The sequence below is a fragment of the Chelon labrosus genome (assembly GCF_963514085.1).
Source record: "Chelon labrosus genome assembly, chromosome: 18".
In the NCBI taxonomy this organism is placed as follows: Eukaryota; Metazoa; Chordata; class Actinopteri; order Mugiliformes; family Mugilidae; genus Chelon; species Chelon labrosus.
In genome coordinates this window covers 5,471,359-5,487,049 of record NC_140351.1, presented here as the reverse complement: position 1 = coordinate 5,487,049, position 15,691 = coordinate 5,471,359, and the positions used below count along the sequence as shown (strand labels likewise).

The 15,691-nt window shown below is 45.3% G+C and overlaps 1 protein-coding gene across 1 annotated transcript in view; it reads left to right on the top strand.

The window, feature by feature from the left end:
- LOC311503862 (partitioning defective 3 homolog) overlaps window positions 1–15,691 on the top strand; it is a 364,850-nt gene that overhangs the window by 223,977 nt on the left and 125,182 nt on the right. The window contains exons 16-17 of the mRNA XM_084566761.1: window positions 2,845–3,031; window positions 13,754–13,902. Coding sequence (XP_084422887.1) covers window positions 2,845–3,031; window positions 13,754–13,902 — 336 coding nt within the window. The remainder of the gene's footprint in view (window positions 1–2,844; window positions 3,032–13,753; window positions 13,903–15,691) is intronic.

Here is a 15,691-nt window from a genome sequence, read left to right as displayed (position 1 = left end):
TTATTGACACTGGTGAACTTTCGCTAAACTGACTGGCAAGCAGAGGTGGCTTCTGCTCCGTCCGTCATCGTGTAAATGTCTGGAATTCAAATGTGGCCTGGTGTGATGAAGTTTTTCATTTGAGAATCGACATCTGTTACACACTCATGGTGCAAACTACAGCCTGGTAAAGTATAGAAAAAGAAAATAGATATGTTAAATGTGTTAATCTTTGCAGAGCATAATTAGTTCCCAACAGAGAGATTCCAGAACAGCTTTGTACCACATCAGAGAAGGAGGAGAAAGAAAAGTGGTTGACAAGTAAAGAATAGTTGTCTCAAGAGCTCCAAGATAAACCTAAACTAATACACTGATCAACCACAACATTAAAACCACTTAAAAACAATCCAATGTTCTGCTGGGAAACTTTTATTTGGACCTGGCATTCATTGGTGTGGATGTTCCTTAGACATGTAGCACCCACCTAGACCAGACCAGGCGAACCCACCCCATAGCAGTGACACTCCTTGATGGTAGCAGCCATCCCCAGCAGGATGCAGCCACAAAACGCTTCGGGAACAACTCAAAAACAACATGAAGAACAGCACAAGGTGTTGACCTGGCCTCCAAATTCACTAGATCCCAAACTGATCAAGTATCTGTGGGATGATCCACAGAGGCCCCTCCCCCCAAAGCCCCCCCCCACTAACAACATCCTGTTGCCAGACACCACAGGACACCCTCAGAAGGCCCATGTCTATTCTTTGATGCTGTTTTGGAGGCACAAGGGAGACCTACACAATATTGGGAAGGTGGTCATAATGTTATGGCTGATCAGTGTATATGGAGCGACTGAAAAACGGCCTTCATTTCACTCGTACGGTGTTGGCAGCCGTCTTAACCGGATGTGGATGAGCAGAACCAAAGACAAAACGGTGGAGGCTTTCAAAAGAATCAATTAACACACGTTCAAGCGAGAACCGAGAACCTTTTGGGAATGTTTTCCCGCCGCGGAGCGCCGTCGCTATATATATAGGTGTAAAGCATTTGGCCTCATCGTGAATTAAATTTGTATTTCATGACGATAAATAACATTGTGGTTGCAGAGTTAGTTCAATCTATCTACTGTGACACTGCCGTTTGAAGTGGATGATATAGTACATGTATTCATACAAGATGTAATAAATCTCATTTGTCACATGCCTCTGATAAGAGCGCTGACATTTATGATAAATAACCCAGAAAATGCACCTTTTTCTTTGCTGGAATTTCACTGACCTGCACAAGCCCACCATGCTTTCTGTTCTCCCCCACACAGCTGGCTTGTGTCTTAGTTTTTTTTTCTTTCTTTTAACTCTGCAAATACCTAAACTAAACTGCACCACCTCATTGCTGTGTTGACCGGCGCTCAGACTTGCTTCCGCAATGTGCATTTATCACTCGCCCGGGCCCCAGCTAAATTAAATGACTTCTCAGATTCACGTTGGGATCCTGCCAGAGTAAATATTGTTGTCTGCTGTTAGTGATTACACGCAATTGTTCCCGAGCTATTAAATTTGCGAAACGGCCCCCGCGATAATGGAAACAAAAGCAAAGGCCGTAAGAAGTCCGGGATTTCTGAAAATGGTGAACAGGTGTGTGGCTGAATTCAGATCTCACGGCTCGCCTTGAAGTTTGATTATTTTTTAGTTTCGTGTCCGTATTTAAGTCACGCGCTGATCGATTCTTCACCATCGTCGGCTCTCGTGCTGCTGAACAGCCCCTCTTCTTGCCCTTGGTGCTGAGTGCCAGCGCGTTCCCCATTGACTTTGACTCTCGAGGACTAGCAGAGGAGCGATTCAAAGGAGTCCTCAGCGGGGAGGGTCAGCCGGGACAGAATACAGATCAGGGGAGCTCCTCTTCAGCTCGTATTTGTCCTTGGAGGAGAGTGAAGGAGAAAAGGGAATAAAACTACAACTTTTGTCTGTGACATTAGGAGACTGGATCCTGCGTATTAGCCTTCAGATCATTTTTGTGTTTATCTTATGAGCCCTCAGTGTCCATTTGTCCTTCCGTGGTTGTCACGTGTCTGCAACCAGATATAGTCTTATCTTTTTATGCATTCAGCATTGCATCCCTGATAACAAATGTTAACAATGACATATGCTCGTGTCCTTCAGGCACATCCTTGCATGAACATTTTTCTGGTTCCACGGCTTTTATGCATAGACTGTATATAAATATGGACAATGCGTCCCCACTTCCCTGCTTTTGCCAAACTGAGGCTATTTTCCGGGGGGTACGAGCGGCGCCATCTTGTGACTTTGAACCCTGCGCAGTATGGTCTGAGAGTGGAGTCAAGCGGAGCCGCAATATCGATGCCCCGCCCACACTTGCTCCGGATTCACTCAGGTTTTCGTTTAATCAACACTACACTCTGCTCTACCTCCACCAGTTACAAGGAAATGTTGGATTATACACTGTACTTATTTTATTTTATTTTATTTCAACTTTCACAGTCCTTCACGATCAATTCACGGAGCGGCTGGCACAGCAACTTGTCGTCATCATGACATCACATCCTGTTTCTATAGCTCAAAGTAAATAAAACAGAAAAATTCACACTTGAATATGCTCCAGCACTGTATTAAGAACCTAAAATGACGGAAACCATCCTTGAAAAAAATAATTATTCGATGTGTATCTTAGTGTTTTAGTTTGGCCTAAGCTTATGACCTATACTGCAACCAGCCACCAGGGGGAGCTCTACTTGCTTTGGCTTCACTTTAGAGGAGCTGTACCGCCGTCCATCTTTATACCGTCTGTGGTCTTTACATAGACTGAATGTTTGAAAATTGAGATATTTTTTTTGTTTTCCCCTCACAGGTAACTACCAGCTCTCTCCGACTGTGAACATGCCCCAGGACGACATAGTGATGATCGAAGACGACCGGCCGCCCCTGCTTCCCGCCCACCTCTCCGACCAGTCGTCTTCCAGTTCCCACGATGACATGGGCTTTGTGGGAGAGAACCCGGTTCCCTGGATCCACGAGCTGCCCGATCAGAATGAATGGTAGGTGGAAATGAGTGGACTTCACATGGCCCCCGTGTGGAAGGAAGCAGCGTTTTCAGAATCTTAACCCAACAACAATGATTTTGATGTTTTTTTTTTTTTTTTCTAGTGTCAGATTTTCCAAAATAGTCCTCGTCAAATATGCCATAAAAATAGCATATGTTAATATTTTCTTCTACTTTATTTTTTTTACGTAAATCTTTTAATCAACCTCAGTCCTAATCATAAATACCAAATGTATGATTAATTTCAGAATTTTAACCCTTTATATGACAGTGTTTGTGATGGCAAACACAGAAAATTTTCAAAAATTTTCAATTATCTGAATGCAAAGTGGATTCTTCTTGGGGGCAGGGGGGTATACAGTCGTATATATGTCAGTAATAAGCAACAACATTGTCTTTGATGGATCTGCTTTAGAAAATTATGGGATTTGTATTTGAAATATCAAAATTAGTAAAAACAATACACACCTATGCCAAATATCATCGCATAAAGCATAACCACTAACTGGCAAAGGACACTTTTGTACCTAACAGGGTATTTCTAGCAGAGTAGTGTCTTCCAGTCTGGTGTAGAATACCTGTGCATTGAATTTCGTGATTAGACATTCTGCACATTTGATTTTTAATTAAGAAAATAAGTGATTTTTTAAGCTTAATATGAACAACGTACCAGTGAACCAGACTACATGTTTTGACAAGCCAGGAAATAACATTTTAATATCATACACTAGGTTTGCTGTGGGATAGCAATGACATTTAATTTTAGAGCTACACTGGGAGTATTCTATGCAGTTGTGTAACACTATGTGTGTGTGTGCCTGTGGACATAGCCAAGTGTGTGTGTGTGTTAAATAATGGATCTGCAGCAGTAGTCAGGCTGTGCATAAAAGACTCTCAGGGACTCGTACAGTACTTCCACCTCTCCAGCCTAAACCGCCCCTGGGATTTCAGCACTCAGTCTGCCGACCACCACAGCCCAGCCGGAGCCCACCTCATAATAAAGTCAACTTTTTTTTTTTTTTTTAAGAGGACTCCTTAAAGAGCGGTTAAGTGAAGAGACCCGAAAGCATTTCAACACCTCAGCGTGGCTATACGCTGTATTTCTGCTATGATTGGTATATTTTAGTCACTCTTAACATTTTCTATGACATTTCCTGTATGATTGCGGCGTTCAGGTGCCGGAAATATTTATAGACAAGATGCTCAATCACGTCCTCTTTCTGCTGCGTCTTCACCAGTGACAGTTTTCTATTTATTCGTCCCGGTTGTATTTTATTATTTTATTATAAAGATCGCAGCTGTTTCTTGTGATTGACAGGTTGAGGTCACATGCATGAATGCAGAAAGAGAAGTGCAGGATTTGTTTTTTATTTTTTGCTGTCGGCCACAAATAGAGATGATCTGTCTATTTATTTCTTTTTTTAGTATTTTTGCTTTGTCTTCCCTGGAGACTCTCTAACCTCCCTCTCTCTCTCCCCCTCATTTATTATGAATGAGTGGATTTTCCCGTTGTTCACGTGATGTCAGAGGTTTGTCACGGTGGATTCGGTCCGGCGGCATATGGCTGAACCGCGCCCGGGCTTCCTCACGCTTTACCCCATCTATATACTCGCACTGTACCCATGCACGGTGTGCGCACGCGAGGCAGGAGTGGAGTGTGCTATATGCCACCGCCTTGGGTTATTCTGAATAATTCATGCCCTCAAAGTCACACACACACACACATCAGGCACACAGTCTCTTTCACTGAAATGCTAACAGCTGCTTAAACGCACCAAGTGTGCACAATCATTCTGACTGACTTATACTGTTTTTTCCCTTTTCAAGTGCCCCCGACAACCTACCTCGCTTACACAACACACGCACAGGCATCCTGAGCCAGCAGGGGATGTGGGTCAGCCAGGCTCCAATGTACCGGAACTGTTCCTTTTTAATTAAGCTCTTGCAACAGTGCAGTCGAGCCCCTGTATGCACTGAATATGTATTGTGCAGAGCTGTGAAAGTCTCACCTTTGCCCTCCCCCCAACACCCCTCCAGTATTATGCAGCCTTCTTTCCTCGCGGGAGATGCCTTGCCAAGGCCGCGGCTGCACAGCGCCGGTGCATGCGCAAAGTGCAGGAGTGGCCGGTTGGTTCGCAAAGAAAGCCCTTTTTCTCTTTTCACCGTCTGGAATTGAACAAATCCACGTTCTCTGCTCCCCGCTCCCCTTTATTCGTTTATGTATTTTCCTCAGCTCTGCATGGAACTTTGTCTGCACACAAAACAGCGTACGAGTCATTCAATTAATTTCATTCCTGCTTTTTTGTTTTCCTCTCTATGTTAATTTAAGGACAATCAGAAGGCCGTTTCAACATCTGCTAGTAGTTATTATGAGATAAATTAACGTGAAGGAATAAAAACTAATTAGGCCTTGTTTTTTTGTGATGTACACACGGCTTTTTTTCTTTTTTTTTCTTTTTTCAACCTTGTTGCATTTTGCAATAAACATGCATTCTCCACTTTCATTCCAAACATCATCCCGTCGTTACTTTCTTCTCCTTGGGCTTCTGTAAAATGATACGGCCTGCGTGTCGGTGCGTTAATGGGTCGGCCCCCGAGATAAATGGCAAAGCACGCTTTTTCTTTCTTTCCTCACATTTCACTTGGTTGAGATACGCCGATAAGGCATAACATTATGACCGCCTTCCTGTAATATTGTGTAGGTCTCACTTGTTGCCTACAAAACAGTTGTGACTCATTAGAGAATGGACATGGACCTTCTGAGGGTGTCCTGTGGTGTCCGGCAACCAAATGTTGTTAGTGGGGGGGCCTTTGAGGGGAGGGGCCTCTGTGGATCATCCCACAGACACCTGATCGGTTTGGGATCTAGTGAATTTGGAGGCCAGGTCAACACCTTGTGATGTTCTTCATGTTTTTTTGAGTTGTTCCTAAAGTGTTTTTGTGGCTGCATCCTGCTGGGGATGGCTGCTGCCATCAAGGAGTGTCATTGCTATGGGGTGGGGGTGCCTGGTCTGGTCTAGGTGGGTGCTACATGTCTAAGTAACATCCACACCAATGAATGCCAGGTCCTAAAGTTTCCCAGCAGAACATTGAATTGTCACAAGATCGTCAATGTTAGTCACTTCTCCAATTTTATGCCAGATCGAGTATATAGTCCCGGTTTGCTTCCTCCCATAGATGCAAACAGTGGTTGCGTCACATCAGTTTTACAGGCCTCAAATGAACATGAAACAGGTTGTAAATATTGAAACCCATTCTCTGTTAAAATGGTAATGCACAGATATCCAGGCTTTTATTGTTGCATCTGTATTACAGACTGCTTTTATTAGGATTTCCTTAACTCTTTTTATCAGCTTGATGGTTGGAGGGCCTGTTCTTAATCAAACTAACTTGTGACTTGAAGATGGTTACTAGTTCAAGTGCAGTTCAGACTCCAGGAACATAAAACTTCCATAGGCACGCTCTTGAGATCTATAATATGTTAATGCTGCAGGAGGCTGGAGGGGATTGCCTTTCGTATTGGTTAAGTCCAGGACGTCAGTGGTTCAAGAGTCTTTGGAAGTGATTCTAGGCAGGGGTAGAGACCAGCATGTGTCCTCCGTCAGGCATCACTGTATAAATAAAGGTTGTAAATTATTACTTTGCATGTCTTCGCCAAGTTCATTTGAGCATCGGGTCCTGACCCGCCAGATTAATTCCCTCAGCGGTGTGTTCCTCCTCCCTCATTAGCTCGACTCTAAACCCAAACAGGAAGGGCCGCGTCCGAATGATTTACAGTAAAACTGATACAGCGCCCCGGCTGATATATTGTGTTCGCGGAATAAGCTGGATAAATAAGAGGATGAAAGGATTCTTCTCGGGACTGGAATGTGGAACGGTGTCAGAAAAATTTAGTGTGTGCTCATGGCGGCGCTGAAACAAGGAGGCTCCTCTGAGATGCAGGAGGAATGTCTCTGATTTCCACCTGGTTTTCATCCCAGAAGCTGATGAAGTGCAGTTTCAGGGTGTGTCTGCTTTCTCTCTAGCAGTTCATGTGTAGTTCTGTTCAGGCCTCCTTGTTTATTGTCCAAATAATGAATTTTGTTGAGTCAAGACCTCAGGAAAATAAAAAAAGAACCAGAATCTGTTTAGTTATATAGAAATGCTTCCATCAGCTTTCCAGCTAACAGCATTAAGAGTCTAGGCAATATTCCACCTGGAAAACTTTTACCTTTCTTTGCGACTGCTCAGCACCGCCGTCCCGTGTGAACATTTCCCTTCCGGTACTTTGTCAAATCCTCCCCGAGACGTCGTCAACTTTGTCCTTCGGAAGCAAAAGTAGCAGCTTTTAAAAGTGTTCGCGGATTTGCGCCGCAGTGCAGCTTCTGAGGAAAACAAAACACGAGTCTCTCTGTGCTCAAGAGAAGTTTGGGAGAGCACCGTGAGGATAGAAGGAAAACATCTTGGCTTTGAAGATAAGGCTCTGAGAGGGAATGGAAACGTCTCTAATCCCACAACAACCTCTCTGCCTCCTCGTACTTTTTATTATTTTTCTACTGATGAACCCACAGTAAAATTATTTAGCTGCTTATAGATCTCATGCCAGTACTAGTGAAGGATGGGCTATGTCCTAATCTAAAACTGAAATACATCCATCAGCCACAACATTGTGTCCACTGACAGGTGAAGTAAATGCCATCGACCATCTTGTGACAATAAATTGTTCTGCTGGGAAACTCTTGGACCTGGTATTCATTCATGTGGCTGTTACTTAGACATGTAGCACCCACCTAGACCAGACCAGACAACCCCACCCCGTAGCAATGACACTCCTTGATGGCAGTAGCCATCCCCAGCAGGATGCAGCCACAAAACGGTTTAGGAACAACCTAAAAAAAAACATGAAGAACAGCACAAGGTGTTGACCTGGCCTCCAAATTCACCAGATCCCAAACTGATCAAGTATCTGTGGGATGATCCGCAGAGGCCCCTCCCCTCAAAGCCTCAGAGTCCCAACTGTTTTTGGAGGCACAAGGGAGACCTGCACAATATTAGGAAGGCGGTCATAATGTTATGCCTGATCGGTGTAATTCATGCCTTTGACTTTAACATTAGAAAACAAAACTGCAAGACTGCACCACTGCAGGCCCCAAGCTTCGTGCTATCACATTTTCCACAAACTTACCAAACTGTGAATAAGTTCTTTTTTGTTTTTTGCTTTGATTTTGATATTAGACTTTTAAAACAGAGCATAATTTTGCAATCCAAATGTGAAAAAACCCGCTGCGGGTCTGTATCTTTCCAAAACACGAGAACGTGTCCGAGGGCAGTGGTAGGTGAGAGCGATGTGTGCTGTGAAGGAGAAAAAAACAGAAAAGCCAGGGGGTGTCGGTGCCGCGCTCATCATTCTGAAGTTCAGGAAGTGCTGCACATCATCACTCAGAGCCAGGAACTAACTACTAGCGAGTGTAGCCTGTGGCACGCTAACAGCATAGCAACCAGCTGCAGATACAGAGTAACCTGTGTTAGGTTTCACTACTGTCCCACAATACTAGTAATTCTTTTTTTGTTTAATTAAAAATGTAAAAGTCCAGATTACGATAAATAAATAAATAGATGAATAAATATATAAATAAACAGGGTAAACTAATAGGAAGGGAAACAAAACTAAACACTTCCCCACCTTGGCCACTAGGGGCACTGCCACAACCTGATGTGACAAGACTGGCAGCATTCCCGTCCTCCTGTTTTGAACCTCAGTCTGGTTGAGGGTGACAGAGTATAGAGGATAGGTGTCAATTCTCATTAAGGTGAGAGAGGAGAGATATGGACAGCGAGGGAGGCGGAGGAGGGGGGGGGGGGGGGGGGGGACTAGACTGTGTCCTTCTCTGTCTCTGTGAGATGTCACAGGTGGAAACATCATTTCCCAGGCAGCTCTGACACAGTCTGTCAACCAGCAGCAGCAGCAGCAGCAGCAGGAGGGGTGGAGAAGGACTCCAGACAAACATGCACACACCCATTTCTTTCTTTCTCTTTAAACTACACACAAATGCTGCCGCGCAGACGCCCTCGGTCTCGCGAGTGTTTAGATACACATTGGCTGGTAAACAATTTCACAAATTAACATATAAAGTGGAAAAGGTCCGCGCAGGCACGAGCAAACAAACTTTGCGGGCACGCTGCCTACTTCAGCTGGCTCCCTAATAGTCTCTATCATCAGCAGTGTAACTAAGAATCACAAGTGCTCTATTAAGCACACGCTTTTTTTCCCATCAAGCTGTCAGCGTAACTACACATAAATGCAAAAAGGCCTGTAGTGCACGCGCGCACACCTTCACTAATCTCAAATGTCCATGTTAGGGATTTTAATGCACATTCACAAGCCGGCCTCAAGCTTTATGAATATTTAGCACGCCTCTGTGGTGTACCAGTGCTACAAGCGTGTCATACATGCACTCATATCGGGGCTCACCTTCGCTGTGTTTACCCGTGTCTTCCCCGCGTCGTGTCTCTTTGCCCTACACTGTGTCACCGTGACAGGGGGTGCAGCTGAATCTCAGCATGAGCGATGCCAGTGCAACCTGCCCGCTCACCAAAGCGTCCCGTCGCCCGGGCCCTTGTCAGTCCGACCGCTCCGTCGCCGCCGGTCGGGGTCGGGCCAAACTCAATTAAGGCGTCCGCACGGCAGGCGGGGGGGGGGGACAAACGACAGAGTCGACGCAGGAGTCGGCGGGCGGCGGGACAAAGAGGCCTTAATTGATGCCGCTTCTCCCCTCTCTGTCTCTCCGTGCAGCTTCATCACAATTAAAAGGAAATTACAGCAAATCACAGGTGCAGCTGCTCCTCTTCGTGCCGCCGAAGGAACCATTTCATTTTACAGTTTTTAAAGTCGGGTGATTTATGCGCGCAATTAGGCGACTGAAATAAAAGTAGTAATCGCAGACGTCCCCTTTTTCTTTAAATACACTCATGTTTAATAAGAAAGAAAACCCGTTCGTTTTCTTCTTCTTGCAGTACAAACCCTTGCGCCGCCTTCTCATGCAGGGCTTTATGCGATGATTGAAGGCCGCTCCAAGCTCCCCGACCCAGCTACGCGTCCATGCATTCAGCTGAATCGCCCCCCACCTCAAACCTCAGAAGAACCATTTCAGAAGCACCTTACTGGGCATTGCTCTCATCGTGCCCCCCCATCTCCCTGAATCCCTCCGGCTTGTCGATCAGGCCGAGACGCGCTTCTCTAAAGAAGTAGGCACGTTCTGAGACTGAACTCTTTAAGATCATTTTTAAATGAGAGCAAGAAAGGCTGGGAGAAAAAAGAGAAAGTTTAAAAAAAGGCATAAATCACCAGGGTAATCGTGAGCACACAGGGCTTTTAGCGCTCGCCACTTAGCAACAAGGCCAATGTGCCGTTTGACACATTTAACTTCGTGCGAGGGAGGAAGGAGCAAGTTGATGTAAAATGCGAGTTGGAGCCGCGGATTCGCCTGTGAGCAATCCTCAACGCTAGTTAATTTTAGATGATGGGGACGACTTTGAAACGGGGGAGGAAGGCATCTGCTCCGAACGGGCGAAATTGCTTTTAAACACTGCTTAAAGAAGGAGAGACGAAGGAATGTATTATCCAAATAGATCGGACCCACTACTAAAGAATAGGCCAGAGGCGTGGACGGGATGGAGGGTCTGAAGAAACTGTACCACTCTTTGGAGTATCTCACGTCTCCAAGAGGTGGTCCCAATATATTCCCTTCTGAAAATGTGGAAGGGGACATTTGCAATGGTCGTCCAGTGCAGGTTTCCACTTCATAGGCTCAACTAGTTAAAGATTTTCAAAGCTGTATCTCATTACAACAAGCATTCCAGTGGGAAAATTAATAGCCAGTAGGAAGTGAACATGAGATCTGTAATTGAGCTCTGCATTTCCACTAATGGGCTTTAGTAGCCGTGAATCTTTGCGCGCAAGCTTTAAGTAGACGAGAAGATTAATACTTGCCTCGCCGTGCCTTCGGTATGGCTAAAATGCACACTTAATTCCTGGGTACGGCGGCACGTAGCTTTGTGTTCTGTGGCTTTTGAATTGCTCTAACTTTGCTCTTTCAATTTTACAAAAACTAATTCAATTCTGGGATGTATGCAACTAGTGATGGAGATTCACAGGGCAGGAATTGCTCAGCCACGGGTCACTGCCGCCTCTTTAAATAGTCATAGCTGCTGCCAAGGGGATCTTAGGTGCAGGATCTGACAGCGGGTCCCTCTGCCTTGGAGCGTTATTCAGAGCAACACGATTCCTGCTTCTTTCAGGTTACCTTACACGTCCATACTGGACAGTAGGGGTTGCTTGTCTTCAAAAACTTGGAAGACAAACACAGCAGGCAGCAACTCAGCACCATCGATAGCATTTAATAGTACTCCACAGCTTGTTGTAAGATGGGATAGTGCTGCAGGTATTCCTCTGAAGCTTTCTCCGCGTACTGCAGCTAAAGGTTACCGCAGGACGTTTAGCAAAGTTGCTAGCTGACTGCCGTCCAGAGGATTCGGACCGTTCCTCTGCTAGCGTTAGCAGATGCCTTTTCAGAAGTACTTCCACACACTTGATTAACCGCTGCTAGCTTGCTGCAACTACCCACTGAGCTCCTCACCCGTCCGTGTCAACACGATGCTGTACAACCACTCCTGGACAATTAGTCATTGCTCTGTGTACCAAAGTCAAACGGACGCTGTGATAAAATGGGCAGCAGCTTAAATCAACAGATCTGATTTCCTACATCGTGACCTGACACCACTGCTGGGCTGTCCCTTCCGAACTTCACTTTGACTGCCCACGGATTTCTCACCACTTTTCGCCCCAGACAGGCCGAACTCTGAAAGGACTGTCTGCGCAATGACTCCCGCTAGCCGCCACACTCTCGCCGTCGGCCCTCTGTACCTGAGTGACAGGTCTGTGCGTATTCCCACCTGCCGCCTGCGTTCGTTGTGTGTTCAACGGGCCCAGAAAGCACAGTGCCGGCAAAAGTGAATAAAATCTAAGTTCGGGCTGGCAATACGTGCTTTCTCTTCGGCTGCACAATCTCAGTCACGCTCCGACAGATGACATTTGCGGAGGCAGAAAAATAGAGGGCAGGTTGTTTTTTTTTTTTTTTTTTGGGCACGGAATGATGAGAGGGAAGAAAAAAAGCACGGGATGATGAATAAATGAATAATACATCTGTGCTGTCATTCCGCTCTTCCTGCTCCACCTCCCTCTTGGTCCTGCGAGGCAGTCTGATCTTAGTTGAGATTGTCAGGTATGGTCGTCGGCAAAGTGACACGTTGAAGCCTTTCCCTCCGTGACACACGAGGCAGATCTTTTGTTAAGTGGGGCTGACAACCCAAATAAGAATTGTTTACATGCAAACAAGCGCCGGCAGTTCTGCTCTCCCTGTTAAGTGATATTATGAATATCGAAGGGTGCTTGAAGGAGGACAATTCACAATTTCCTTCCTGCCACTCAACTCACGCACTTAAACGTATAATTATGACACTTTACATTTACTCTTACAGAAGAAATTAAATAATTGGATGTAATTTCATGGTCATAATGTATGAACATGGGCAAGACAAAAGAAACTTTCCTCCCATGCGTGTCAGACTCCATCGGTCCGCATCTTGTCGCTTGTGTCTCCGCACAAACGGCAAGATGTAACCACCTTAATTGTAACTGCACTGCATTTCTGCATGCAAATCCCCCTCTCCCAGCCTCCTTTTGCGTCTCCCCTCCCTCCCTCCCTCCGCTTTTCAATTAAGATCCAGACAGAGATAGAGGACCTCAAAGGGAGTGAGCGATGGCGGGCCGGGCCCTGCCATCCTCCCAGACATATTGAGGGCGAGGGTTACTCAGTGGCCATGACCCCAGAGCACCCTCACCTCGCTGGGGTATCGCACATCTAGGCCAAGCCTCTTCTTCTCAATTGTGGTGTATCCTGAACCCACGACGCAAAGGTGGAGCCGTCCGTGATTAGAATAGTCGTTGAAATGAAAGATTGAGACTGACTGTGTGTGTTGGTTATCTGTGTTATCCGATAGTCTAGGGTTGTATGAATACTAACAGGTAGATTTCATCAGTCTTATCATCAGAATGGCCCTTAGCTAGGTGGGTCCACGTTGACTTGGATGATCACCAAACATACACAGATCAGGCAAAACATAATGACCACCTTCCTAATATTGTCTAGGTCTCCCTTGTGTCTCCAAAACAGTTGTGACCCATCACAGAATGGGCATAGACGTTCTGAGGGTGTCCTGTGGTGTCTGGCAACAGAATGTTGTTAGTGGGGGGGCCTTTGAGGGGAGGGGCCTCTGTGGATCATCCCACAGATACTTGATCAGTTTGGGATCTAGTGAATTTGGAGGCCAGGTCAACACCTTGTGCTGTTCTTCGTGTTTTTTTTTTTAGTTGTTCCTAAAGTGTTTTTGTGTGTGTACCTGTGTCAGGCTGCATCCTGCTGGGGATGGCTGCTGCCATCAAGGAGTGTCATTGATATGGGGTGGGGGTGCCTGGTCTGGTCTAGGTGGGTGCTACATGTCTAAGTAACATCCACACCAATGAATGCCAGGTCCAAATGTTTCCCAGTAGAACGTTGGATTATCACAAGATGGTCAATGTTATTTACTTCTCCTGTGAGTGGACATAATATTGTGGCTTTAATTGGATAATTAAATTATATTTGCCAGAATAAAAGTCTTTATTTTTCTTTTCCTGTAGCACGCTGAGTCCGGATGCAGACGCCGACGGCTCGTTCCAGAGGGAGGGCTTCGCCCGACAAAGCATGTCAGAAAAGCGCATCAAGCAGTTTGAGAATCCCGCCCAGCTGGAGATCATGAAGAGCCGCAAGTCCAAGAGCATGGATCTAGGTAAATGCCGCAGAGTGGCTGGAAAAACACAACAGCATGAATGTGATATTTTATTTCTTGCTACTCACATGACACCTTATGGAGGGTTACACACTTGACTGCTTGTTGGCCGGGGCATGTATCCTCGCTGGAGTCTCGTCTGGTTGCCTTGGCGACATTCCGGCAAATTTCACAGTTTATGTAAAGGATTAAACGCACAAGACGTCAGTTTGTGAACTTTTGAGATGCGGGTTGGACCGTTGGACAGATCCAGGACAGCTGTTCACACCTGCGTCCAGTTTTGCAGCTGATAATTATAACTTTATATATTTATTGAACATGTACAAGAGAGTTTGTTCATGCGTTCATTCACTTTCTATAACTGCTTGTCCTGTGAAGGGTCGTGGGTGGGTTGGAGCCTGTCCCTGCTGTGATTGGGCTAACTTATTGTGAAAAATGTAATTCGAATACAGTATTGCATAAAGAAAAAGTCATTTTTTAATTTGCTTAATTTGTTGCACTCACATTAGTAATCATTGAGATCTCTGTATACAGGAATATCTCTATCAGATGATCTTGAGACACAAGAATGCTTTTTATAAACAAGAAAACAGATCAACAAATAAATAATCTAAACCAATTTATTAGATCGAGAGCACCGAAAGTAAAATCACCTGATTTTCATTTTTTCAAAGGTCAAACCTTTAAAGGGAACGTTGGCCTGTATACCGTGATCAGCGTGGCTTAGGTCACAATCCTTCCATTCTCTTAAGTCTGGCTAACTAAGTTTATATACTTTTAAACGTATTATTGTCGCGTGTGCTTCTTTCCCAACAGCTGACTCAATAAGGCACTGTTTTCAAAAATAGATATACTCACAGACACGGTCAATTCAGGCTCGTCCAGCCACCACCGTTCCTCATTTGGCCTCCATTTCCCATGGCCCCCGTGTCCAGCTAACCGCGGGTAAAACACAAGAACCAAGAGCACAATGGCTTTCAGATGCAGGCACATAGATGCACAGGCTCAAACAGACTGTACCTAGGGAGGAGGACGGTGTGAGTTCAGAGCCTCTCCCACTGAGGATGAAGCAGACGCTGCCTTCTCTCGGATCACTGGCTAATCACAACAGATAACAGGCAACTCTGTCTTCCACACGGAGCTCAGAGACCTGTGGAAGTCTTTGACTAGCTCACAGACTGGTGTAGGTCCAGGCCACTGCACTCATCTCCACCAGTTCTGCCTTCCCTGTAATAACTGCATCGAAACTTTTCTACAAAGTGACTGCAACGAACTTTCAGTAGAACCCGCTGCTCAGGAAAAAGATGATAGTCGGCCACTGGATCGGTGTTGCAGAGCAACAAAGATGGTTTCCATTATGTTCTTAGCGTTGGACATGTAATTGGACATTAGCGAGGCTAGGAAGTGAGTGGAAATGGACGGGATTCGGAGATAACGCTGTGATGGCGTGCTCATTATTGCAAATGCACGTTTTATCAATGAGTTTGATCAAAAAAGCTCCAAAGTGGAGGCAGCGTTATTAGTCAATTTGATTATTTCCAAACAGTAGTGTCTGAAACCGGTTCATCTGCTCTTGGGGTTACCAGCGTTATTGATCTCGTCAAATCTCCATTATTGCTAATATTATTATTATTTCTTAGTTTAAGAGCCCACTCTGTGTTTGTGTGTGCAGTTTGGGACATTTTGCCGTTTTGAGGCCCCATGGCATGAGGGTTAAAATTTGTAACCCTTTTTAGTATAAATGTTACAACATTATAGTGAGAGTTAAGTGCAGTTTATGCCTCTGCGG